The sequence below is a fragment of the Furipterus horrens genome, unplaced genomic scaffold (genome assembly GCF_987537825.1).
Source record: "Furipterus horrens unplaced genomic scaffold, mFurHor1.1.pri manual_scaffold_53, whole genome shotgun sequence".
Lineage (NCBI taxonomy): Eukaryota > Metazoa > Chordata > Mammalia > Chiroptera > Furipteridae > Furipterus > Furipterus horrens.
Genome location: NW_028327223.1, coordinates 53,831 through 81,342, shown reverse-complemented (window position 1 = coordinate 81,342; position 27,512 = coordinate 53,831). Strand labels below are relative to the sequence as shown.

Sequence of the window (27,512 nt, the reverse complement as noted above, 5' to 3'; positions counted from 1 at the left end):
AAAGACCGAGAAAACCGTACCCTCGGGATTAGAGGGGAGATTATCAAGTTATATGTGTAATGTGGCAGAAACAGGGGGTCCACAGGTGGCAAACCTCTGGATCATAATGGACAAACCATATTACTTAGAGATTTGGACATGAGTTATATCTTTATGTCTTGGGTGCTCAGAAAATTACCTAAGGTCAGATATAGACCCAAGCCCAACACTGTATCACTAATCCTTGGATTTAGACCCACTCCCCTCTTTTGCCTCAGATATATCTGATTAAGAAACACGACTTTTTTTTTCTAGCCCTGGCTGCTGTGGCTCAGTGGATTGAGCATCGGCCTGCGAGCCATGTGTCGCTGGTTCAATTCCCAGTCAGGGCACATGCCTGGGTTGCAGGTCAAGGTCCCAGTTGGGAGCTCGTGAGAGGCAACCACACATTGATGTTTCCCTCTCTTTCTCCCTCCGCTCCCCTCACTCTGGAAATAAATAAATAAATAAAATCTAAATAATAATAAAAAAGTTAACAATAGAACGTATATTTTAAAAAAAGAACACAACGACTTTTTTTTTTAATTTTTAAATTCATGTTGTTGCCTAGCTTATTTAACACCTTGTACTTGCATAGTCCAACTGCTCAGACGTATTGGGAAAGACAGTCGTGTAGTGTGTTGTTCAACTTGCCTAATGAAGGGGCGCCCAGATGGCATGGAATGCTGCTGTGGGGATGGGGTGACTAGCTACAGAGTTGTTGAAGGGACTGTTAGTTTACAACTTAGTGAGCAGCCAGTCCAGCAGTTGTTTTCTAGCCATGTTGTCCATGGCTTCATCCAGTTGTCGTTCCTTGGCAAACCTCATTACTTCTCGAAGGAGATCTCCAACACTGTACCCCTTCTCTGCTGCCTTAGCTGAAACTTCTGGAAGCTGTGGAGGGAGCAGAGATAGCTTGAGTCATGTGATACTTTTGAAGAAAGGTCTCAGGTGGATAAAGTGAACTACCCCCCGCACCCACCTTTCCGCCCATGACTAAGATTAGAGTAAAAGCTTTCGCTGATCCAGGACTGCCTTCCCTCTCCTTTTTCCTTGACCCTCCTCTAATGTCATAGATCAAAATGAAAAACATAACTTCATTTTGAGCATCAAAAAACAAAACCTGGAATCAGTTGTCTTTACTAAATACTTCTCTCCAAGGCCTGGGTCTTTTGGTTAGTCTGTGCTGATTGCTAGGTCAAGGTTAGGGGTGGCCATCTCCCCCACCTTCCTAAAACATATTTTACCAAGTAGTTTGTTTAAAGGGTCACTGAATTTAAAAAAAAAAAAAAAAAAAAAGCTAATCTTTCTCGCCTCCTCTTGGCTGAAATGTGCAGACCCCGAGGTGCTACAGCCTCAATTAATGGTTCATTGCTTTTGTGTCTTTTTATGAGGATAAAGTAATTCATAAAGCACATAGTAAAGAGCATACTTGAGAAAAATTTGGACTGCTCGTGAGCCCTAAGTACAGTTTTGCCTCCCTTCCCCTGCCCAGTCTAACCATCTTTCTTCTTGTGCTTTGCCATTGCTTACCTTCTCCAGTTGTCCATCATCATCTCTCACGAAACAGAGCACAGGCACCTTAAATTGGGAGGCTGCAATCCACTGCAGGACAGCCTGGAGCTGTTTCTGCAAGCTACTTGTTGAGCACCAATTATTGATGATGACTTCCGGCCCAGAAAACTCTCGATAGTTCTGTGACATTGCACTACTGTGACTGCATCTGGGGCCACCAACTTGGAAACTTGGGTTGTGTACCAAGGCTGCTTGTTCTTCCAATTCGGCCAGGGCTTCCCTGTTGTTGTGATACCTAGCCATGATAAGGCACAGCTTCCTCACAGGTTCTACCAGTTGATTGATGAATTGCCAGTTCATTTGCATCATCCCGCTGGCAAAATCAAGGTCTAAATTCTCCTGGAATTGTTTTTCCCCTCTCTTGGACATTGAAGTTGCTTTGTTTGGCCTGGGCTCAGAAGGCTTGCTCTCCCCTTCAGATTGCTCTTCACTGTTGAAGGAGGTCTCACTGAGCAGTTTCTGAATCAGTGATAGAATGATGTTTGACATATCGGACTTTTGGCACTCCGCCTGTTGTTGAGTCTCCTTTACAGAGGTAGATGGCCCAGGAGCTCCACAAGATTCTAGATGTTTCACTGAAAGTGCCTTGGCACTTTGGTCACTTGCGTTCTTTTCAAATTGGGCACTCTGAGTCCTATGGCCTATGGTGGAACCAGGATAGTCATCTTCAAGTGCATCTTTGGCCTCGGCCTGCTGGGTCAGGTGGTACTGAATCAGCATAGGGGCAGAGACAATCAAGTCCTTCGCCAGTGACTCTGTGGAAGGGCTGATCTTCTCTCTTTTTTCTTCCTTACTCACGCATGCTTTGCCAGCCATCTCGCCTTGGTTTCGTTGTTTTTGGTTCCACATGGACAGGCTCTCCTTGAGGATGTGTTCAGCAACTCTTTCAGCGCTAATCAATGACTTGCACTCCTCTGGTTTTATTTTGCATTTGTCCTTCCCCTTCAATTCAGTTTTCATGGTGGAGAATTCAAGACTTTGGTTTTGACTTTGGTTCTCGTATTTGAGACTGTGGGAGCCGGCCTTCAAGGATGCGTACAACAGAGGCTGTGATTTAGACTCCTTCTCTCCAAGCAGAACAGTAGCCAGGCGCTTCAGCATGGCCTCCATTATATGTGTAGCATTTTGTTTTCCGTGGTTGAACAGACTCTTCTTGACAGCTGAGATAAAGTCGCAGTCAGTCATCAGGGCCGCAGTGATATTATGCAGGTTCTTCAAGCAGGAATCAATCAAATCAGAGACAACTTCCTGGGTGTGTTTTAACAACACCCTCTTCAGGACCACACAAGCGGGAATTGGCTTCCCAGGAGCATGCACTTTCAAGGTCTTCAAAATGGAGACCATCAGGTCAGATGCCACCTGATTTGCATAAACCGTGAGTCCTTTACTGATAGAGTGTGAAAAATCTTTGCTCTCTTGTTGGCACATCTCTTTGTCTACCCCCTTGTTCTTGTTGGATAATTCACTATACATAAACTTTTTCCTGCCACCTTCCCTGCCCTCTTCTCCAGTGCCCCGCCTTTCCACATAGGATATTTCCTCAGCATCATGGGCCATGTCAGAAACGATCTTGCTCACAGCGCTGCGGGGAGTGTTTTTCCCTTTGTTCCCAGAGGGTGGATAGATTGAATGACGAAAGCATTTGCTTCCATTTTCCAACTTCTTGATTTCATTACAAGGCATCTCCATTACCAGATTAGATAGCCGGATGATGGTGAAGGAAAGGTCATCCATGGGACATTCTCCCTCAGGAGAGATTACTGCCCTGTTAGTGCTAGAAGATTTTGCTGGAGAGGTGGAAGGACTCTGATTTTTGTTGGTATTCTTGGCTGCAGTCATGTCTACATGTGGGCTTTGAGGTCTATTGGCCATGTAATCGATATTCAGTTTATCATCATAGATGCTGTAGCAGTTTGCAGAGGGTAATTTGTGATGTTCATTTTCATCTCCTATTTTATGTTTGCAGCTAGAGGCTGAGGGACTTAGTGCATGTTCGAAACCCAAGGCATACTTCTGGATATCATTTAGAAGCCAATTTACAACAGTTATAGGATCAGAGGGAGCTTGTGTGAAAAGGCATATAGATCCGTCCATCTAAAAAAAAAAAAAAAAAAAAAGAACACCTAAGAGTTTGGGGAGGCTACTTTCCCCCTTATTTTATTTAGAAGACATATCTTTCTAAACTGCATACATTAGGGGTTTACCCTTTAGGATTTGCATGGAAACATAATACATAATTATATCCCTTTGAGCACAAGTGGTAGCGTGTCAATTTCACATGAGCACGTGTGCTTATCTCAACATGTGTCAAAAATGTATCAATGTGTCTGTCATGTGTGTGTGTGTGTGAATAACAGTATAGCAATTCATAAGTGGGGACATCTCAGTAGATGTGAGAATGTTCAGTCTGTGTTGTTAGCGTGTGTGTCCGTGTGCACATGTCAGTGCACATGTATGCCTGCCTGTGTGTAAGCCTGTGTAACAATGTGTTGACATCAATACCGATTTTATATGTTTCCTGTACGGGCCAACGTGTGCATGATAGCGTGTACATTTTGTACACTGTGTGAATGTAAAAATGAATGTGTATGTCAGTGTGTCTGAATATGTAAATGACAAGTGTCGATTTGAGTGATCTGCATGTTTGTTCATAATACAAATCTAATAGAATGTATCATGGAGCTATACCTATATGTGTATTAATCCTGTCTGCAGCGCGGCCTCCTGAGACTCAACGGTTTGGCTGAACTAAGTGGCTGGGTTGGTGAAGAATGGGGTGGTTTGTGGGCTTCACTTTAAAACTGGTTTCTCTGTTCTATCCTAATGGCTTGGACCGAAAGGGCCCAGAGGTCTAAGAATGGGGAAAGCTAAACTATTTCCCTCAGCCCAAACTAAGTAGAATGGGCAAAAGGGTTTTGGACAGGTGAGATACGCCTGGCACACCTTCCTCCAAAGAAGCCCGTTTCTTTTCCCTAATGTGGAACATTGAAAAATTAATCCCTGCCTTTTGTCATCTAGTGGTTATGGATTGAAGATGTCTTTAAACCCTTTTGCCAAATCTGTTGCCCCCAGAATACAACAAGGATGCCAGCCTGTTAAACCAAGCACGCCGTTGTCTGGGGACAGCCAACTGACCTGGAGTCTGCACGATCCTTCCCCATGTGGGAAGGCAACCCTCCCCTCCACACCCCCACTCTTATTAGGGATGTCTGGGCCAAGGGTAGGTAGGACGAACGACAACCATGTCCAGCTTGAAGCAGCTAGAGGAGCTTGAGACCTTCGCCCATTGTCCTTTATAAGATTATAAAGGGTCTTAATGTCTGAGAGGGAGGGATTGTTATTTCCTATTGTTAAAATAACTAATTAATCTTTTATTTATTTAAAAAAAAGAATAAAAAAAGAATAAATTCACATGTTAACATATATAGTAATTAATAGATAATAGATAATACATCAATAAATGTTTATGTTCAATGTGGATCGGTGCTAATATAATGACTGTGTACGTCAATAAATTGGGTATCAGTTTATGTTATATTTATATGCTACGTGAATGATTGAGAATGTGTGTCAGTGTTGCACACACCCTGGGTATTTGAGTACTTGTGTGAATACGTGAGTGGGGATGTCATTGTATTTGTGTCAAGGTATGTATCAGTGCATTCAAATGTTGTTAGTGTCACTTTGCTTAAGTTTGTATGTGTGCGTATCAACATGAGGTATATTTACAGAGTGGGGCGAAAAGTAGGTTTGCAGTTGTATGTATGGAAAATAATAAGTAATAATTCAAGAATAAACCGTTTCACATACTCATAACTGTAAACCTACTTTTGCCCCACCCTGTGTAAGAGTGCATGCCTATCACCTGAACTTGTACAGTCACTGTGTTTTGATCGAGGCTCATGTGTGTATGTTTATGTGTAGTGTGCATGTTTATGCATAGTGTGCATGGATGCATATATAGATGTTGATGTGTCACATGTGGGTATGTCAATGCAGCTGACTCTATACCTTTGTGTAGGTGAGTCATTGTTTATGAATATACACACACATGTGTTGTTTCAATGCTTGTGTGTGTTCATCAGTGTCATATGCAGACACGTAGCCAGGGATGTGTGTGTCACTGCTCGTATAAATTATTTTGTATATATTGCTGTGTGTCAGTGTAAATTATGTGCATATGCTCATGTCTAGATATGTGTATATGTATTATACATGTCTTCCACTCCTTGCTAAGTACCATCGTCCTCTTTACCCCTTCCATTGCTTCATCTCCTTACTTTCTACTGAATCCCTAGAAGTTTGAGGTCATGATAAGTTCAACATTTTGAAAATGGGTTTAGGTTACAATCAAGGACACCTGCATTATGTGTAGGAAATATGTGCTGCACTTTTAAGAATAAACATTAGGTATAATTTATCCCTTTCTTAAGACTTCAAAATGGAGTCCTCCTTCCAACTAAACCCAAAACTCTTTGAAGAATATTTTTAAACTTTTTTTCTTCCTTAGGAGCCACTCTCATCACTCCAAATGTGTCTGAGGCCAGAAATGTTGTTCCTGGTTATAAGATAAGCATAGAGATGCAGAACAAAAAAAAAAAATTGACTCCTTTGAGATAAAACCAAATATCCTATTTCAATATCAACTACTCCAGGTTTGTAGGACTGTGAAGGTGACTTGTCATGGGCCAGGAGCCCAACAGATATAATTTAGGTAGTTACAGAAAAACAAAAGGACTTGCATGTGACAGTGGTATCCAAATCGAATTGCTTCTAACTTTACGCTACCTAACAGTCTGTAATCTCTTAGGCAACAGGTTTGGGGAACAAGCCACTACAGTTCTTGGTCATTGTGGATTCTCTCTGTTCCATATATGCTTGTTCTTTTTTTATTTTTATTATTTTTTTTTTTTTTGGACACTGGGCAATGTGGAGCACACAAGCCCATTAGAAGACAACAGAAAGCACTGAAAAAGATCATGCTTTCATTCCACATCTTTGTTAGGATAAGGGTAGCAAGATTCTGTTTGGAGTAGGGACCTGCAATCAGGGAAGGGCATTCTGAACCTCTGTGATTAGTGCCATTGTTAGATACCTGGACATTAAACTTACCTGACTTTGAACTTAGGCCTGTGAACTCTGGAATATCATAGTAGCCAAATGTAGGGCCTTGTTTGGAAATATTTCTCTTACCTTTTGTGAACCAGAGTCTTCGGTGTCAGCACTGGACTCTGGGAATTAGAAAGGGTGGACTCGGAAGCTAAGCATACCTTAGACTGGTTTTGCCTCTCAGTAGCCTTGATTATAATAATTTCTTTCTCTTTCAGATGGTGTTGCATTAGGTCACCTCCGGAACAGGAACCACCAGCATCCTATGGGATGAAGTGGTGAGATTCTTATGAATAACTGCTTTTTGAGACTTCTCCAAGCTGCCCTCTCCAAAACATGAATGTCATATCTCTTATCTTTTCCTTTCAATGGAGAAGGATAAGTAGGCTTGTGATGCTAGCTAATGTTTGAAGAATGAGATATTGTTCTCCTCACAAATTACTACCCCTCCAGAGGCATTCACAAATCCATAAATCTTAGGAATCATATTTCATGAATCGTCAAACTTTTGGACAGTTTTCTCACTGCTCTGACATGCTACCTTCCATGCTGTAATTCTTTCAGGCCTACCAGCAAATTAAGTTCCTTCTAGAATGAGATTTGGCATCAAGAGTGACAGTATATTCTCAACCGGGGGTTTGGGGTTTTCAAAAATGATGGCTGCCCACCTGAATCTCCTCCATCCTTCCACCCTCTGGCACAGACTTTCCCTTTTATTATGCTGCCACTGATAACTCTTTCAGCAGTTTCTCACTCATTCCAACTCTGAGGGGAGCAGAGAATACTCACCTTGGAACCTTTATCTTCCACTTTCAGGGTGGACACATCGACAAAGCATATCTGCACCAAATTAGGACAGCGTATTGAGGAAAATTCTAGAGAAAAGACTGCGGTTTCTCTTTGAGACGATAAAGCACCTACCGCATAGGGGTTCTTGTGAGGATTGATTGAGAGTGAATACAAAGCTTTCAGCAGAGTACCTGTACATAGTAAGTACTCAATAAATGCTATTAGGCAGAGAGAATCTTATCATTATTGTATTTCCTAGATAAGAATACCTACCTGTCAGAGATGCCCAAATTACAATACCTACATTTACTGAAAAAAGTAAGAAGAAAGGTGCCTTGCCCAACTGACGCAAACTCAAAGCTGAAACTTACATTAGAACTCAATTCAGGAAACTAAAGAGCAACACAAACAAACGAACTAAATAGGCAAAGACTAGAATAGTAGTCAGTAGGGGGGAGGGGGGAGCGGGAGAAGGGGGATAAGTAAGGGAAGGGTCTAGTCAAGGAATGTATATGAATGACTCATGGACATTGACAACGAGGAGGGATATAACTGTGGGAGAAGGGATGGGCTGGGAGGGAGGAGCAATGGGGGGAAATGGGACAACTGTAATTGAATAACCAAAAAATAAAATTATAAATAAATAAATAAATAAACATTAAAAAAAAAAAAAGAAACCAATTCCCTGGCTTTCAGTTAGAGCACTTTCAACTACCGTAGCGTTCCCCAAAAGTGGTGTTTTTGCTACTGATGTTATAGAAAACTTTAAGTGATACATGGATAAACATTTCTGTGTTTAATATATGTACTTTTTTGTTGTTTAGTAGGAAAAATACATACTAAAACATAAAACCTGTGACATTATGGATAATATTGCTTAGGTTGATGGTAATTTTTAAATGTCAGTCAATTAAAAAAGCATTAAATACATAACAGTACGAATGGCATTTGAACGTGATAAAAAATGTGAAGTATTACACATTTTGCCCTCCTGTGGGAGTCCCACTTGAGTGCAACTTACTTGTAGCTAGCTGATATTATTATGATTCCATTAGGCTGGTAAAACTAGGCAACCACCACTCCTCCCTCCCCTGAGGCTCCCCCCACCCCCCTCCCCAGCTACTCTTCATTCTCCCCCTCCCTTCACGTGTCCCTCTGTGATGTATAAGCATACTGCGCCCCGCCCCCGCCCCCACCCCCACTCCCCAGCCCACAAACTTTACTGAACTTGATATCTTAGAGAAACGACACTCACCCTCCATTAGTCTATTCTGGGTTCCAGGATATCTGTATCCATAAAGCAATCCTTTCCACCCCTTAGTAGGAGTAATTTAGTATCTTACCACTTTCCGTTCCTGTTCTTGCTGTCCTTTTGGGCTATGGAGCTTGACCTTGCACACACCCCTGGCGCTGTGTAACCACTCAATATTATCAGGCCTCTGGAAAGACAAAAGAAAAGGAATCTGAAAGGCTTATATATGGTTTTTAGAAACTGGCTCAGTTTGGATAAGAAGGCCCTGGAACTCAGCTATGTAGTTCATATTGGGTTAGGCTAGAAACTGGTGGGGTGAGTAGTGGGAAAGGGATTCTCTGAAATTATCAGGATCATTTTAGCATACTTCGTTGGGAAGCAAATTTAAAAGGAAGTTTAGAGAACGTGGAGATTAACTTTAGAGACTTATTTCTACTAAACTCCACTAAATCTCACCTGCCTCTACTTCCTTTGCCATTCTTAAGCACCTTCAAGGAATCAAGCATACCTCATCCCCCTTAATTGAATTTTAGTTAACCCCAGTTCAACCAGAGCCTTTCTCATGATATAAGGAGTGAAATGGGATAAACAGCTGTAACACTTACCACATAGAGCCATTGGAGAAGACTAAGGCCAACACTAGTAGAGTGAAAAAATAACCTTTTTAATTAAAACAACATATGAGATCCCACAATAGAACAAGATTCTGAACACTGAGAAAACTCGGTCTAATAGCTATAAAAACCAGGCCCCGATCCCATAGAACCATATTTAATTTTATTTTTGAAAGAATAATCATCTCTGCCAACTTCTCTTACCACTCCCCACCACCTCCCACCCCAGCCTGGAATTAAAAGTAAAAAGAAAGTGGAAAAAGCCCTAAATAATGTTTGTTATGTAAGACCTTAGACCCATGTACAGGAAGACACAGTTATGGGTTCAGTAGAATTGTTTTGGTACCTCGTACTTGGATTTGACTTTGTTTTTTAACTAACAAGAGAAACTTTTTGCCAAATGGTAGAGGGCTATTGAATTCCTCTCCTCCAACTTCCTTCAAAATTTAGACCCCTTTAACCTCTAGCTCCCTTCTCCTCTTCCCCTCTTTTTCCCCCCTCCCTTCCTCCCTTTACCTTCTTCCATTTTTCTCTCCCTCTCTCCCTCCTATACTCAGCTATCCTTTCACCGGATAGTATTACATGCCTACCCTTTATGACCCCCCCAACCCTCCAAGATCTTTGAGGGTCTCCCAAACATTTAGGAAAAGGCTTCCCATACCCTCAAAAGAGGGGGTTTCTTTTTTCCCAGAACTAGAGATCACTAGCCTAGAAACAAAGAGAGGGAGGCAAAGAGGTCTCTCGTGTCCAGATTCTAAAGAACTGTAAAAAACAACAACAACAACAACAACAAAATATATAAACTCATTACCTTGATAATGAAGTTCTTTTGGCTGAAAATGTGCCACCAAGAAAGGAGATGTGTCCCTTTAGATGGATCTGGGCAGTGTCAAGTTCTCGGGTACCCGCAGCTGGCTGCTGCCCTTGTCAGCAGTTGGACAAGACTGAAGGGCCAAAGCCTTTCCTGCTGCTTATGACCCTGGGACATGACACCAGAGTTTGTTGGGTCACAATGCCTGAAACCATAGCAACTGCAGCAAAAGTGTAGCAGGCTGGCAAACTCAACATCTCTTCATATGAAAACCACCTCAAACTGCCTTCTGTATGACAACCTTCTGTTCTCTCTAGAAGGGTACACATAATCCTTTCATGTTTTGTCCAGTTCACACCTTGAAACCTCCTTTCTCTTTCTTCTTCTTGCTGGACTTCCAGAACAATCTAATCATACTCGTTACCAGTAGAGTCTATTTTTCACAGAGCAGTGTTGATTTTCACATCTTAGCTTAATTTTCTTTGGTTTCCCCCCTGAAGGTTCAGAGTTAGAGACAGAGTTAATCAAAGTCCTTTCTGGGTATCCTGAATGAAGGTATGAAAATAGAAAGTTGGAGACTTCCTTAGCAGCTTCTGTGGTTTTATCTCGCCATTAAGACACTTTTAGTCAAAAAGAAGTTCAGAAGACTTGTGCAATATTGGAGTAGGTTATTTCATAAGAACTTGAAATAATTCTTTTCTCGTGCATTTGGATGCTATGATAATCCTTCCAGTCTGACATAAGATGTTCGTTCTTTCCTCAACTCCCCATACTCTCCTAAAGCCTTGACCACCAGCTAGCACTAGGACTTCTACTTCATGACATTGCTGTTTCTTTCTATAGCTGACAATAACAGCACAAAGTTGGGTGTCCTTAGGATCCTGGGTGCCTAACTGGTCCAACAAGCTCTAACCTTCATCATGAAACATTATTAGCCCAGAATAAAAGCCAATAGTCTTGGGACAGGGTCAGCCTTTCAGAGGCTCCTCAAGCCCCTCTTTATTATTCTCCACTATCGCCAGTGCTGGGTTTCTTGGTACGGTATTCTTTAGAAGGTCATCTATTACACTTTGGGGTGCCTTTAGCTTATCCCCAGTGTGGAACCACTCGCCCACAACCAAATGACTTGCAGGGCGCTCAAGTATTATTTTGTTCTCTCCTTTTATTTTTTCCACATGTCTCCACTTTAACCTCCTACATGAGAAGAACTGCATCTGAAGTTTTAAAAGATCGGTTGAGATGACTCTCCTAAACGCTAGGGTTTCATAGTCTTGGTCTGACTTCATTTGTTACTTTCCCTGTTACCTCTAGGATTTCATGTCTTAAACTTGTTGTCCAGTTCTGATCTTTTTAGTTCATGGCATCGAAGAGAAACAGAGCTGGACATCTGTTAAAGGTGGCAAGGTAGATTTTATTCAGGCTACTGCAGTAGAGGAGAGACTTTAGATAACTAGAGCTCAACTCCAGTGCAACAAAAGGCAGGAGCCCTTTAAATGCTGGGGTGTGCTAAAGGAAAAGTATTGAGGGACATTTTGGGGGCCAACGGAGTTTGATCACCATGATCAGGGCCTCTGCGTTTGCTAACTGGCACTTATCAAAGTTGAACTCCTATCCTTCCATAGAGATTGGGAAACAGAGGCTCTGTCTTTCTTGATGATTACATTTCGAAGGGATGGCTCCCAGGTCCTGGAAACAGATATTTCTGGGTTGTAGAAGATATGTCTCAGAGGGACAGAGAAAGGATTTACAATTACAAGTTCTGTAAATGCTCTATGAAAAGGGAGGGGAGGCAGGGGCCCATGGTCAGGTTTTGGCTGAAACAGACAGGGAATTCTTTTGGCAATGTTGAGCTTTCTCAGGCCGGTATATTAAGGAGGCTGGGATCATCATTCTAAGGACATGCCTTGAGCTCATAAAAACTGAAAGTTGGAGTTTTTATAAGCCAAAGGTGAGGCCTAATTGAGAAGAAGGTTCAGATAAGCCTGACTATATCAAACCATTATGTTATATACCTTAAATACACACAGCTTTTATTAAAATTTAATTTTGGTCAAGAAGGGAGCTTTCGTCAATAGCGATGGGCTAAAATCCACAGTATAGAACTTGTTTTTCCTTTACCAATCTTTTGTCACGGGGAACTTCTGATATTTAAGTTGGAGCTCCTGTGTCTGGCTCATGTCTATGGAATAAGAAGCAAAGAAAGGAAATGTTTATTTATTCTCCAAGCACAAGAATGTATATCCCTAAGGTTAAAAAAACAAAACAAACAAACAAACGGACAAACAAACAAACAAAAAACCCTCTGTGTCTCCAAGCCCAGAAGGGAAAATCTGTGATCTGGGCCTGGAAAAATGTCTTATCAAATCCTCCAAACGACAAAGAGAGAACTCTTATTGATGATTAGAGCCCTGTCCCATGGTACCCCAACCTTGTCATCCTGGAGGCTAACAAGAGCAGTTTTTGGATGATAAACCAGTAATGAAAATGCAAGGAGGCTCAGTCATATGGTACTGCCTCTTCTTTCTCTTAAGCTGCTGAGGCTCTCAGAGTGTCCCGTACTGACAGATGGGGAAGAAAGGATGTTCAGAGTCAAAAAAAAAAAAAAAGGAACATGCTACATTAGTGTGTGGATATGTGTAAAGTAGTATGCACTTAGGTTATCCTCTAAGAGACAAACATAAATATGTTAAACCCAGAAGCTTTGGTCACCTTTTTTTCCCCCTAAGACCATCATTCATTTTCTAGCCTTGTTTATTCTATCCAAATATCTTCTCCTCCATACAAACTTGTGAATAGCCATACAAATCACACTTTAACTATGCTTTCAGTTTGTATTTGATTTGAAAGAGCTATTAATAAAAATGGAACCTGTGTTTGTAATGTAATTATTATGAATAATGGCAACATGAAGTTGAACTGAACCGAACTATCAGCCTTCATGAAACTGGTCTGCCTCTCAGTGCCACCAAGTATCTTTCAGCCTCAGATTTAGCCTCCCTAATTTAGTTTATGCAATGATACTGTGACCATTAGGTTTAATCAACTTTTCCTATTCTTGGATCACCTACACTGAAACCTTGAAGACAGGTTCTCTCTTTCTCTTCGTATCCGTGGTGATACGGGCTACAGAGTTGGGCTCAAGAAACAAATAACGGTTTTGAAAGTTCAGGCAGGAAACATAATTCAGAAAGCATGGAGTCATGGAATCTGAAATAATAACAAAGATTTTGGTTAGCTATTTGAGTGGGCAGCGTTCTTCATAAAGCAAAAACTCACACTTCAGGCATGCCTCAGAATCACCCGGAGAGCGTACTGAAACAGATAGTTGGGCCCCCTCCCAGCGTTTCTAACTCTGCAGGTCTGAACATTTGCCCGGTGCTGTGTTTTGCATGCATTATCTCATTTATTTCTCACGCAGCTGTATGATATGGGTACTATTTTAATCCAGGTTTTATTAACGGCAAAATGGAGCCCAGAGAGGCCATTTGATTGGTGGTTCAGCCACTTCCGGTATGAGCCACTTCCAGTACGAGCCGCTTCCATTATCTTGGGGACGGGGGTTTACGTGTGTGTGCTCAGAGATTAGCACGCGTTTACTCTCTTCTAGGGTCCGAAGATGCAGAAGAGGAATCCCCATAGCAAAAAAAGCAAGGGTAAAAGGTACCTAGTCTGAATTTTTGGCCCTCTCTGGTGGTTTCAAGCCTGGTTGAAAAGTGTTGATCGGTTATCTCGCCCTGCCGGTGAGCATGCTAGGGTCCGCGCACCACCTGTTGGCCGTTAGTGTGAGGCGGTTGGTCTGAAACCGTCGGTCGTGAGGCCGCTGGTCTGACGTGGTAATTCCGAGGCGGTTAGTCCCTTATCCCTCTGCCCCTCATCTGTTTGTTTTGTTATGTTCTGTTTTGTTTCGTCTTTTTTCCGTTACTGACTGGTGGGGAGCGGCTCTCCCGTGTGTAGCTTTAGCTTTCAATCCATGTATGGCTTGTTAATGGTGCTTTAAAAAAATGTTTATGTCAGAGCTGGAGAAGTGGCTGAGGAAACTAGGCTGTTAGTCGGGATTCTTTTTCGTTTTTTATCAGACCAACAAACTTTTCTGACAGAAAAGTATTTAAATGTAATATTAGTTGCTGACAGTTTTTCTCCTTCCCTCCAGAGAGTGTCTTTATTTGTCAATAAATGTTTCAAACAAAGGCCTCGGAGGAAAGAAAGGGGATCTGGAAGCATAAACCTCTTCAGGTTCCCTCATAGTGCTTATAGGCATCGATCCGCCCACACACCCTTCAGGATCGCCCCTGGTTTTAGGGACATTTAAATAGGATGAAGACTGCCCTAGTCTTCAGCTTTGTCAGGTAGTTGCCCCGCAGGGATGTCAGACTTAACCTTTCTGTGCCTGTTGCTCTCAAAGCTAGATGGTAATGAGTTCGTGTGGCCACTAGGAGTTCGCAGCTGCTTGGGAAACGTGTTTCCACACGGTACAAGATCACTCCATACAAAAACCCATTTTGCCAAGGCATTCCTCAAATTAAAAGGGAACTCGGCGAATCCCCCCTCTAGAATAACTTGCATCCGAAAACCTGCCGTTTTATGTATGTTACATTTATAACCTAATATTTCATAATTATTTATAATAGAGATGACACACATAACATTAATGTACTATTTCCTTAGTAGTCCCATCAAAAAGATGTGTTAGGTTCAAGGAAGAACTTCGCCTAACTCTCTGTATAGACTCTTAAGAGTTGCTCATGTACTTAGACACTCAGTAATCATTCTTGGTGATGTTGGGCTGAATATGACAACAGTGACTGTACTGGCAATAATGGTGTGCCGAACAACATGTCCTCTGAAATCCTTAGCAGTTGTATTTTAGCCTTGCTTTGGCACGTATCATGTTCTTTCGTGTGTTGGTAGTTATTTCATTATGAGCGTTACCTTTCCAAATACAGAATGAGTGTGTTTTACTCATTGTCATTTCTCCTGCCAGGGGTACTATTAGGTTCATATATATTAGTAAGTGCTTAAGGCTATTTATATAATTCAAAATCAGTGTGTGCATCGAAAACTGATATGTTTGTTATATGTCTGTTATATCGCAATTTTTTTTTAAAAGAAAGAAAATTACTGATAACGGTTGTTCAAGAATTGCTGTGCCCAGAACCATATAGAACTGCTTGGCCGTGACCAAGAACATTGGACTATTTTGGTACAAATTGCCTGGCTTATTGAACCAACTTCCTCACTGGTTCCATGGAGTCTTTCCTGTCACTCTTCAACAGACTTTTTAAAGAACCAATATATTTTATTACCCACTGTAATTGTATAACAGCTTCATTGACACCTAATTCAAATACCATCCATATAAAGTGTACAATTCAGTGACTTTCAGTGTACTCACAGAGTTGTGCAGTCATCACCAAAATAGATTCTAGAACATCTTCATCACCAAAAAAAGAGACCTCATGCCCTTTAGCTATCGTAACTCCCCCAACTCTATACCTCTCCAGCTGTTGGCGGCCAGTAATCTGCTTTGTGGATGTATAGATTGACTTATTCTGGACATTTAATATAAATGGAACCATATAATAGGTAGTCTGTTGTGACTGCTTTCACTTAGTATAGCTTTTTGCAATGAAGAGTTGTGACAACTTGTGTGGAAATGCTGTTTATGAGGACAGTTCATTAGAGACAGTGCCAAGGGCTTTCATTAGGGGCTGGTCCTCCAGGCACCCTCTGCCTAGCACATACCAAAATCCCAGAGTCCCAGGGGGAAAGCTGTTGTTCACCATAAATCATATTGTTTGCACAAACAGTTAAGGTACAATAAGCTACTCTCATCAGTTGGGATAGTGGGAGCCCTTCCCTCCGACCAAATCCAAGTTCCTAGATCCCAGCCAAGGGCCAACCTTGCAAGCAGGATTTTCAAAAACGATAGCATTGTCAGGCCCACTATGTTAACTCTTCTCTGCACAGATTTTGATACAGATTGTATTGATTCTGTAGATCAATTTGAGGGCTGCCATCTTAACAATATTAAGTATCCTACTTGATGAACATGGGATGTCTTTACATTTGTTTAGGTCTTTAATTTCTCTCGATATTTTGTGGGTCTCGGTGTACAAGTCTTGTAGTTCTTTGATTACATTTATTTTCTAAATCTTTTATTATTTTTGATGTCATCGTAAGTAGAATTGTCTTAATTTTATTTTCACATTGTTTCTTGCAAATGAATACAATTGAAATAGAAATACAATTCAATAGAAATACAACTGAGTTTTGTATGATCTTATGTCCTGTACCCTTGAGCTGGTTTATTAGCTCTCATAGCTTTCTTTTTGTGCTCATGGATTCCTTGGCCTATTAACGTGGATTGATTTTTTTGAACCAGCCTCGCATCCCTAGAATAAACCTCACTAGGTCATGGCATATAACATACTTCTTATATTTGGCTACGTTCTGTTTGCAACAGCTTGCTAAAGATTTTGAGTCTATTTTCATGAGGGATATCGGTCTGTAGTTTTCTTTTCTCATACTGTCTTTGTATGGTTTGGTATCATGGTAAAAGTGTTCTCATATAAGTAGTTGTAAGGTATTTCCTCCTCTTCTGTGTCTTAGAGAGATGGTATAGAATTGATGTTAGTTATTCTTTAAACATTTAGTTTAATTCTCCAGTGAAATATTTTGGGCCAAAAGACTTTTTTTAATTACAAATGTAATCCCTTTAAAACAATGGAACTATTCAAATTATGTATTAAATACTGAGTATATCCTGGTCTTTTCTGATTTCCAAGGGATTTTTCCATTTCAATTAAGTTGTCAAGTTTATATCTATCATAGGGTCTGTAATGATATCCTTTGTTTCATTTCTGCTATTGCTAATTTGTATTTAATTGTCAGTCTTGCTAGAGGTTTGTCAATTTTATTGATCTTTGCAAAGAACCAGCGTTCTGTTTTATTAATTTTCTCTATTGATTTTTCTATTTTCTATTTCATCAATTTTTGCTTTTATCTTGAATATTCCCTACTTTATCTTTGCTTTGGATTTATTTTGCTCTTCTTTTTCTAGTCTTGATTTGGAGCTTAGATTGACTTTTAGACGTTTCCTCTTTTCTAATATAGACAGTGGGCTATAAATTTCTCTTGCAGCAGTGCTCTGTGTCCTACAAACTTTGATGTATTGTATTTTCATACTCATTCAGTTCAATGCGTTTTTATTTGCCTTAATATTTCCCCTTTGATCAATGTGGTGCATTGTTTAGTTTCAAAGTATTTGGGGATATTCCTGTTACTTTTGTTATTGATTCCTTTGTGGTCAGAGGTAACACTCAATGATAATTTCGCTTGTTTTATGTTTGCTGGTTTGTTTTATTTATTTATTTTTCCTTTTATTTATTTATTTTTTGGTTTTTCAATTACAGTTGTCCCATTTTCCCCCATTGCTCCCCCCACCCAGCCCATCCCTTCTCCCACAATCATATCCCTCCCCATTGTCCATGTCCATGAGTCGTTTATACACATTCCTTGACTAGTCCCTTCCCATACTTATCCCCCTTCTCTCCCTCCCCCCTCCCCACTACTGACTGCTATTCTAGTCTTTGTCCTATTCAGTTCGTTTGTTTGTGTTGCTCTTTAGTTTCCTGTATTAGGTGATATCATACGGTATTTTGCTATCTTTGCCTGGCTTATTTCACTAAGCATAATTCTCTCTAGTTCCATCCATGTTGTCGCAAATGGCAGGCGTTCCTTCTTTCTTTCTGCTACATAGTATTCCATTGTGTAAATGTACCACAGTGTTTTGATCCACTCATCTACAGATGGGCACTTAGGCTGTTTCCAGCACTTAGCTATTATAAACAGGGCTGCTATGAACATAGGGGTGCATAGGTTTTTTTGAATTAGGGTTTTAGGATTTTTCGGGTATAATCCTAGCAGTGGAATCGCTGTTTCAAAAGGCAGTTCCATTTTTAGTTTTCTGAGGTAATTCCATACTGTTTTGCATAGTGGCTGCACCAGTCTGCATTCCCGCCAACAGTGCAGTAGGTTTCCGTTTCTCCACATCCTGGCCAGTATTTGTTGTTTGTTGATTTGTTGATGATGACCATTCTGACAGGTGTAAAGTGGTGTCTCATTGTGGTTTTTATTTGCATCTCCCTGATGGCCAATGATGTTGAGCATTTTTTCATGTGCCTATGGACCTTCTGTATGTCCTCTTCGGAGAAGTGTTTGTTCAGGTCCTTCGCCCGTTATTTAATTGGGTTGTTTATTTTCTTGATGTTGAGTCATATAAGCTCCTTATATATTTTGGAGATCAGTCCCCTGTCTGCGATATCATTGGCAGATATGTTTTCCCATATGGTTGGTTTCCTTTTCATCGTGCTGATGTTTTCTTTTGCTGAGCAGAAACTCTTTAGTTTGATGTAGTCGCATTTGTTTATTTTTTCCTTTATTTCTCTTGCCTTAGGAGATGTATCCGTGAAGATATTGTTACGTGGGATATCTGAAATTTTCCTGCCTACGTTTTCCTCTAGGACTTTTGTGGTGTCACGTCTTACATTTAAGTCTTTAATCCATCTTGAGTTTATTCTCGTGTGTGGTGTAAGTTGGTGGTCTAGTTTCATTTTTTTGCACGTCCCTGTCCAGTTTTCCCAGCACCATTAGTTAGAGAGGCTCTTCTCACTCCATTTTATGTCCCTTCCTCCTTTATCAAAGATTAGTTGACCATAGAGGCCTGGGTTGTTTTCTGGACTCTCTATTGTGTTCCACTGATCTATGTGTCTGTTCTTATGCCAGTACCAGACTGTTTTGATCACAGTGGCTTTGTAGTATTGTTTGATGTCTGGTATCGTGATTCCTCCTGCTGTGTTCTTCTGTCTCAAGATTGCTTTTGCTATTCGGGGTCTTTTTTGTTCCATATGAATTTTTGGAGTATTTGTTCTAGGTCAGTGAAATATGTCAATGGCATTTTAATAGGGATTGCATTGAATCTGTAAATTGCTTTGGGTAGTAGGGCCATTTTGATGATGTTGATTCTTCCCATCCAAGAAGATGGTATTTGCTTCTATTTTTTTTGTATCTTCCTTCAATGTGGCGTGATTTTCAGTGTACGGGTCTTTTTATCTCTTTGGTTAAGTTTATTCCTAGGTATTTTGTTTTTCTTGCTGCTATAGTAAATGGTATTTTCTCTTTTGCCTCTGTCTCCGATAGTTTATTGTTGGTGTACAGAAATGCCTTAGATTTCTGTATACTTATTTTGTACCCTGCTATTTTGCCAAATTCACTTATTATATCGAGTAGTCTTTTAGTGGAGTTTATAGGGTTTTCTAGGTATGCTATCATGTCGTCTGCAAATAGTGATAGTTTTACGTCTTCTTTCCCAATTTGGATGCCTTCTATTTCTTTGTCTTGTCTGATTGCTGTGGCTAGGACTTCCAACACTATGTTGAATAGGAGTGGAGAGAGTGGACAGCCTTGTCGAGTTCCTGATTTCAGGGGAACGCTTTCAGTTTTTGTCCATTGAGTATGATGTTGGCTTCGGGCTTCTCCTATATAGCCTTAATTATGTTAACGTATGCTCCCTCTATTCCCATTTTGCTGAGTGTTTTCATCATCAATGGGTGTTGTACTTTATCAAATGCTTTCTCTGCATCTATAGATAGGATCATGTGATTTTTGTCTTTCATTTTGTTTAGGTGATGTGTTATATTTATTGCTTTGAGAATATTAAACCATCCTTGCATCCCCGGGATGAATCCCACTTGATCATGGTGTATGATCTTTTTGATGTATTGCTGGATCCTGTTTGCCAAAATCGTATTGAGGATTTTAGCATCTATGTTCATCAGTGATATTGGCCTGTAGTTCTTTTTCTTCGTTGTGTCTTGACCTGGTTTAGAATTAGGGTAGAAAGAGTTTGGGATTTTTTCCCTCTTCTTGCATTTTTTGGAATAGTTTGGTTAGGGTAGGAGTTAGTTCTTCCCTCAATGTTTTGTAAAATTTGCCTGTGAAGCCATCCGGTCCAGGGCTTTTGTGTGCAGGGAGCTTTTGGATCGCTGTTTCGATTTCCTCCTTTGTTATTGGTCTGTCGAGACTTTCTACTTCTTCTTGGTTCAGTTTTGGAAGGTTATACGTTTCTAGAAATTTGTTCATTTCTTCTAGGTTGTCGAATTTCTTGCCATACAGTTGTCTGTAGTAATTTCTTACAATTGTTTGTATTTCTGAGGTATCAGTCGTGATTTCTCCTCTTTCCTTCCTGATTTTGTTTATTTGTGTCTTCTCTCTTTTCTTCTTGATGAACCTGGCTAGAGGCTTATCGATTTTGTTTATTTTTTCAAAGAACCAGCTCTTGGTTTTGTTGATTTTTTGGAGTGTTTATTTAGTGTCTATGTCACTTAATTCTGCTCTGATCTTGAGGATTTCCTTTCTTCTTCTTGCCCTAGGCTTTGTTTGTTGCTGTTGTTCTAGTTCTTGTAGCTTTAGGATTAGTTTTATTTTTTGTTTGTTTTTTTTTTTACTTGAGCTTCTTCTGTTCTTTTCAGATATGCCTGTATTGCTATGAACTTCCCTCTTAGGACTGCTTTTGCCGTGTCCCATAGGTTTTGGGCTGTTGTGTGTTCATTGTCATTAGTTTCTAGAAATTTCTTGATTTCCTCTTTGATGTCATTGTTAACCCATTCGTTATTTAATAGCGTGTTATTCATTCTCCATGAGTTTGGGTGTCTTTGATTCTTTTCTCTGAGGTTGATGTTTCGTTTCAAGGCATTGTGGTCTGAAATGATGCTTGATATCATTTCAATTTTCTTGAATTTGTTGAGGCTTGTTTTGTGTCCTATCATATGGTCTATCTTTGAAAACGTCCCATGTGCCTTTGAAAAGAATGTACATTTTGCTTCTTTGGGGTGAAAAGTTCTGTATATATATATATATATATATATATATATATATATATATATATATATATATATATAATCAGTTAATTCCGTGTGGTTTAGTGTGTTGTTCAATGCCTGTATATCCTTGGTGTTTCTTTGCTTGGATGATCTGTCTGTTGTTGATAATGGAGTGTTGAAGTCCCCTACTATGAGTGTGTCGTTGTTAATATCCTTCTTGTGGTCTTCTACTATTTGCTTTATGTATTTGGGTGCTCCTATGTCGGGTGCATATATGTTTATCAGTGTTATATCTTCTTTTTTTTTTTTAATAATTTATTTGTTAGTTTGTTTATTTATTTATTTATTTTTAGAGAGAGGGAAAGGAGAAAGAGAGGGAGAGAAACATCACTGTGTGGTTGCCTCTCACTCGCGCCCCCAACTGGGGACCTGATGTGCAACCGAGTCATGTGCCCTGACTGGGAATCGAACCACCGACACTTGGCTCGCAGGCTGACGCTCAATCCACTGAGCCACAGCAGCCAGGTATATCTTCTTGATGGACTGTTCCTTTAAGTATTATGAAATGTCCTTCTTTGTCTCTTTGTATTGCCCTTGCTTTGAAATCCGTTTTGTCTGATATGAGTACTGCTACGCCAGCTTTTTTTTCAGGTCTGTTTGCTTGGAATACTTTTTTATATCCCTTTACTTTCAGTCTATGTAAATCTTTTGTTTTGAGGTGTGTTTCTTGTAGAAAGCAAATATGTGGGTTCTGTTTTCTTATCCATTCTGTTACCCTATGTCTTTTAATTGGGGCATTTAATCCTTTTACATTTAAGGTTATTCTCAACATGTATTTATTCATTTCCCTTTGAACCTCTGTTCCTCTACTCTTTATGTATATATATATATATATAAATTTTTTTTTTCTCTTTCTTTTTCTTAGACTATTCCCTTTAGCATCTCTTGCAATGCTGGTTTGGTGGAGATGTATTCTTTTAGTCTTCCTTTGTCTGAGAAACTCCTTATTTCCCCTTCTATTTTGAGTGAGAGCCTTGCCGGGTCGAATATTCTTGGTTGTAGGCCTTTGTTTTTCATTGCTTGAAATATTTTTGACCATTCCCTTGTGGCTTGTAGTGTTTCTGTTGAGAAATCGGTTGACAGCCTTATTGGAGCTCCCTTGTAAGTTATTTGCTGTTTTTCTCTTGCTGATTTTAGGATTCTCTGTCTTGGAATGTTGCCATTTTAACTATGATGTGCCTTGGAGTGGGTTTTGGGGGGTTCCTCTTTATTGGAACTCTCTGTGCTTTCTGGACTTGCATAACTCTTTCTCTCATCAGGTTGGGAAATTTTTCTGTCACTATTTTTCCTATCAGTTTATCTATTCCTTGTTCTTCTGATTCCTCTTTGATTCTGATTACTCTTATATTGCTCTTCCTTATGCTATCCTGCAACTCCCTTATCTCTTCTTCATACTTTTTAAATCTTTTTTCATTTTGCTGTATCGTCTGAGAATTTTTTCCTACATTGTCCTCTAACTCACTAATACAATCCTCTGCCTCGTTTACTCTGCTTTTGACTGCTTCTACTGTGTTATTCGGTTCAGAGATTGCATTCTTCATTTCTTCCTGGTTCTTGTTGATAGTTTCTATGTCTTTTTTATGCTGGTGTAGTTCTCTGCAAGTTCCCTGTAATTTTCTTGCAGCTGTTGGTAACTTCCTTGGAGGTTGTCGTAGTTGTTTTTGAGGTTGTCGAGTATATTGAGCTTCTTCACCATCATTGTTTTGAATTCCATGTCTGACATTTGGACTATGTCAATTCCATCTACCTCAAAATAAAACTACCATGCCTCCTTCTTGATTAGAGCACCTCAAGTGGCGAACCTCTTTAGTTTGATAACCCAGCTTGCTTGAACAGACTCACATATTAAAATGGTAAAAGAGAGAGAGAGAGAGAGAGAGAGAGAGAGAGAGAGAGAGAGAGAGAGAGAGGAAGAAAGAAAGAAAAAGAAAGAGAGAGTGAGAGAGAGAGAGAAAGGAAGGAAGAAAGAAAGAAAGAAAGAAAGAAAGAAAGAAAGAAAGAAAGAAAGAAAGAAAGAAAGAAAAGAAGGAAAGAAGGAAGGAAGAAAGGAAGAAAGGAAGGAAGAACAGAGTGGTAAATATTGAGTATAGTACAACCTAGTAAGATTCTAAGAAGGGAACCATCGGGAAAGGTTGCCACTAATAAGTATGACTTAGGCTGGTCTTTATAAGTTTAGAACAGTCAGAGAAGCATATTCTAAGCAATGGAAATTGCATAAAGGCTTGGAAGAAGAAACATATAGGACGTGGTGTCTCCTGAGGACGAGGCAGCCTCCCCAGGGAGTGGTGATTTATGAGGGAGGTATGGAGAGCTCTGGAACAAGGAAGGGGCTTTCCAATTTGATTTCAGAAGTGCTAGAGAGTGACTGTGTGTCCTCGAACAGCTAGAGCAATGTAACAAACCTAGTACTGTGCGACCTTAGGACTATAGCAGTTTTCAGGAAAAGCTTACTGGAGAAGATGTGTTGGGGACAGAGGTCACCTGAAGATGAAAGTGCAGACTTGGGAGCAGACAAGAAGAGAAGCAACAGAGCTTGGTTCAAGATTGGAGTCAGGGAGCAGAGAGAGGGAACACTCAAAGCTCACTCTAGGGTTTCTAGCTTGGGTAGTGTTGTAGGTTGAATTGTGTCCCTTTCAAATTCACATGCCTAAGTCCTAATGTGCAGAACTTCAGAACATGACCTTAATTTGGAGACAGGGTCTCTACAGAAGTGATCAAGTTAAAATGACGTTATTAGGGTGGCCTCGATTCATTATGATTGCTGCCCTGGACACAGGGAGAAACCATGCAAAGACAAAGTTGGGGGTCAGGTGTACCACAGATTTCCAGCAAAACAGGACGCTCTCACAAGAAACCAACCTGCCAACACGTTGATCTTAGACTTCTCTGGCCTCTATAACTATGAGAGAATGAATTTCAGCTGCTTTTTACTTATTACTTTTTTAAACAAAAGAAATGTAGTTTCTCACATTTCTGGAGGCTTGCTTAAGATAAAAGTATCATCACGGTTGATTTCTTCAGAGGTGTCTTTCTTAAGCGTATAGATGACCATCTCCCTGTGTCTGTACATGTCTGTTCTCTGTCCATCTCTGTGTCTAAATTTCCTCTTTTTAAATCCACGCCCACTTTGATTTTATTTTAATTTGATTACCTCTTTAAGTATCTCCAAATACAGTCACATTCTGAGGTACTAGAGGTTAGAACTTCAACATATGAATGGGGGGAGCATTCAGCCCATACAGGGAAAGAAGAAAACACAAAAGGGGAGGCAGATGAAAAGAAGGAAAAAAGGGTGAAGGGTATGTATCAGTTTTGAATGGCTTCCTCTGCAGGTCATAGTAATTCACAGAGTATTGAACCAGGGCTTTGCTTTTATCACTGACATTAAGTTCGATGGGGGTGGTGTGCCATCACTGGCTCAGCTGGGAAAAAAGGTCATCAAAGACCAGGCTCTTGCACTATTTCTACTCTGCCATCTTTGCGTTTTTCATCTGAATGCTGGTTGTGTCGCGGGGACAAGATTGCTGTTGCAAACCCAGAGATTCTGTCTGCCTTCAAGACAGGAAGATGGGGAAATAGGCTCTACCGATGATCTCCCTTCTCTGTCCTTTTCATGGAGAAGCCAGGTCTGTCCCGGAAGCCCCCTAACACATTTCCATTTATGTTTCCTTGGCCATAATTGGGTCACGTGGCCAGCCCTGGCCACCAGAAACTCTGGCTTCCCATATCCTTTGGTAAGAGGCAGCAAGGAAGAAGGGGGTCAAGATACCTCATGAATTAGTCAATCAAGTTCAGGTTAGGGAGGGAGAGAGGAGTGAGCAAAAAGAATAGTAGGGAGCTGGGGGAAGAGAAGAAGAGGAAACTTGTCTGCAATCATTTTTAATTACTTTATGAAAAAGACGAAGTTTTCAAATGGTAGCCCTTTCCAGGGTAATCCCCTCGTCTAATCATTAGTTATTGTAATAGCCAAAGTATAGTTCAATAGCTAAACAACCTCTCATCTCTTTGCAAAAACGTATGCATTTCTGCTGCTTTGAAAAGAGTAAAAAATAAAAGAATTGTGTTTGGAAATAACAATACTTCAGAGACAGGCCTTAAACGCTTCCTTTGTCCCTTAAGAAAAGCCCTGCAGAGATATGGCCAAACCAATGTAAGAATCAGCATTCAAAAGAGGAAGGGAGCCCACCCATGAGGGCCCTCAGGGTAAATTTCATGAAAAATCTGGAAGGGATACCCACATGCAGGTACTACTGGCAGGCTCAGGTTTCAACTTAATAGCAAGTAAGGGATTTCAATAAGTTACTTGGGAATAAACATGCAGATTCAAGGAATCCCTGAGTTGAGAGAAACTCTGATTAAAATAAAAATGTTTTAGTCCTGGCATTCTGAGCAAGATATACAATGGGTCAAGAGGCCAAGTAGTGCCCTAACCAGTGTGGCTCAACTGGTTGGGCATCATCCATTAAAGTGAGAAGTCACTGGTTCAATTCCTGCTCAGGGCACATGCCTGGATTGCAGGCCAGGTCCCCATTGGGGCACCTGTAAGAGAGGCAACCGATCGATGTTTCTCTCTCACGCCAATGTTTCTCTCTTCTTTCTCCCTCCCTTCCCTTCTCTAAGAATAAATAAATAAAAAATCTCAAAAGAGAGGCCCTCTATCTCTTCCAACAAAGACACAAAAGACCAAAAATCAGAGAAAGGAAACCTAGAGCTTTATCACTCCAACACACTAGATTTTTGTTGCTGTTGTGTCCTTCCAGAATCTGTGTACATGTATATCTTTTCAGATGTAACCATGGCATATGCACTGCTTCATGTTCTACTTTATTCAATTTTATATCGTACACCGTTCCCATGTTTCTGCACAGTTTTCACTACAATCCTGCACACTTCATTATGCTGCTGAACCATAAGGATTGGGAACACAGGTTGCCTCCATTTTGTTTCTTGAGCTGTTCTTGTGAAAGATGAAGGTCGAGTTCTAAACATTGGAAGAATGCATTGGGGGTAGGCGGAGCAGACTCCATATACCATCTTTACTTCCTAGGTCTGCACTTGACCTTTCCCTGCCTCCCACTCTGCCATCACATTGGGCATCCTCATCACAGGTAGTTGAAAACCCCTGTAACTTTCAGGTACCTTCTTTCCAGAAAAGAAAATATAGGGTTCACTGCCTTCCACTACAGCAGTAACTTTGACAGCCATTCTTCACCTATATAGGATGGTTTCTTTCAAAATCACGTGTCAAGGGGAAGCTGTAACAAAGACAAAAGAAAGCCTCTTTAATATTGTGCTCTGAGTCCTATGTAGTAGGCTTGAGGGACACAGAAGCTTCTCCTGGATCATAAATGGCACGTCCATGCCATAGTGGCCCTTGGGCTTGATAGAGATCTTGCATATCGATTCTTCACAATTCCTCCATCTTTGAAAGCTACAGTTCTTAACAACAAGTTAGTATGTTATATTCTCTCAAACAGTTGTCTGCTTTATGTAAGATTGACACTTGTTTCAGGGTTCCGGGAAACAGACGGTTAGGATAGTTCAAAGTTAGGATATTTAAGCAGTGCTTAATAAAGTGGTCTGTTCAAAGAAGTGTAGGCAGAAGACAGGAAGATCACAACGAAAAGGGAAGTTTACTCCTGCCTTTGTGACAGGTAAGCCCTCACCACACCCAGGTATACTGAGCTCCCAGCACCTGGAAGGGGAAGTGAGGAGAAAGGGGCGCCTAGAGGGAGAGATACTGATGGTGGGGTCCACCCAGCACCGCTCCACATGGGTCTGAAGGGAACCTGCTCTCCTCCCCTTTCTGATCTCCTCAGGGATCCTCCTGGCTGATGCCACCTGGAATCTGGAGGGCAAGGCCTCATATAGTTCACTAGCCAGCCTCCCAAGACACCAGGCAGTGTAAAAAGCAACTCAGGAAAAGCAAGAGGGAGAAATCTGGCACAAAGTTTTTAAGGAAGCATTAAGCTTCTCAAAGGGTACCGACCATGTTCTAAATCCCTAGCTTTCCGGTATTAGACAAGAACATAGCAATGTTTCTCATCTGTAAATGGGGATAATAATAGTTGGCTGAAATGAGGCCAGTGTCACTCCAGGAAGACCAGCCTTAAAAAAAAAAAAAAAAAAAAAAACTAGAACAGGTTTACATTGATGAATAGGTGGCAGCAGGTGTGTGGGTGATTTGCAGGTACTTTCCCTAAATGGGGCTCTCCCTAATTCACCTTGCTTGATGAAGTAAATTCAATGTTAACAGCTGCTGCCTCTGGAGAACCACATTTGGAGGAAAAGGCAGCAGAGGGTATATGAGGTAGCTTACTCTGCTTAATCTCTCTTCCTTACCTTTGACTTGTTCCTCATAGCTGCAGTTCTTGGACGCAATTTTGTCTCCACTGCTTTGCAAT

The 27,512-nt window shown here is 40.6% G+C and overlaps 1 protein-coding gene across 1 annotated transcript; it reads right to left on the bottom strand.

Moving 5' to 3' along the window:
- Positions 1-756: 756 nt before the first annotated feature.
- Positions 757-27,468, bottom strand: LOC149989997 (A-kinase anchor protein 4-like). Its single transcript, XM_090265723.1, has 6 exons — positions 27,451-27,468; positions 8,835-8,930; positions 7,492-7,542; positions 6,864-6,965; positions 1,552-3,687; positions 757-912 (listed from the first exon to the last, which is right to left on the bottom strand). Exons 1-6 carry the CDS (start codon positions 27,466-27,468, stop codon positions 757-759), a joined length of 2,559 nt encoding a protein of 852 aa, XP_090121849.1.
- Positions 27,469-27,512: the final 44 nt, after the last annotated feature.

Coding starts and splice junctions, on each gene's coding strand:
- LOC149989997 (XM_090265723.1), bottom strand. Junction 7,543..8,834: donor AAGAACAGGAACGGAAAGTG/GTAAGATACTAA, acceptor AATTTGGTGCAG/ATATGCTTTGTCGATGTGTC. Junction 3,688..6,863: donor AGAGGCAAAACCAGTCTAAG/GTATGCTTAGCT, acceptor TTTTTTTTTTAG/ATGGACGGATCTATATGCCT.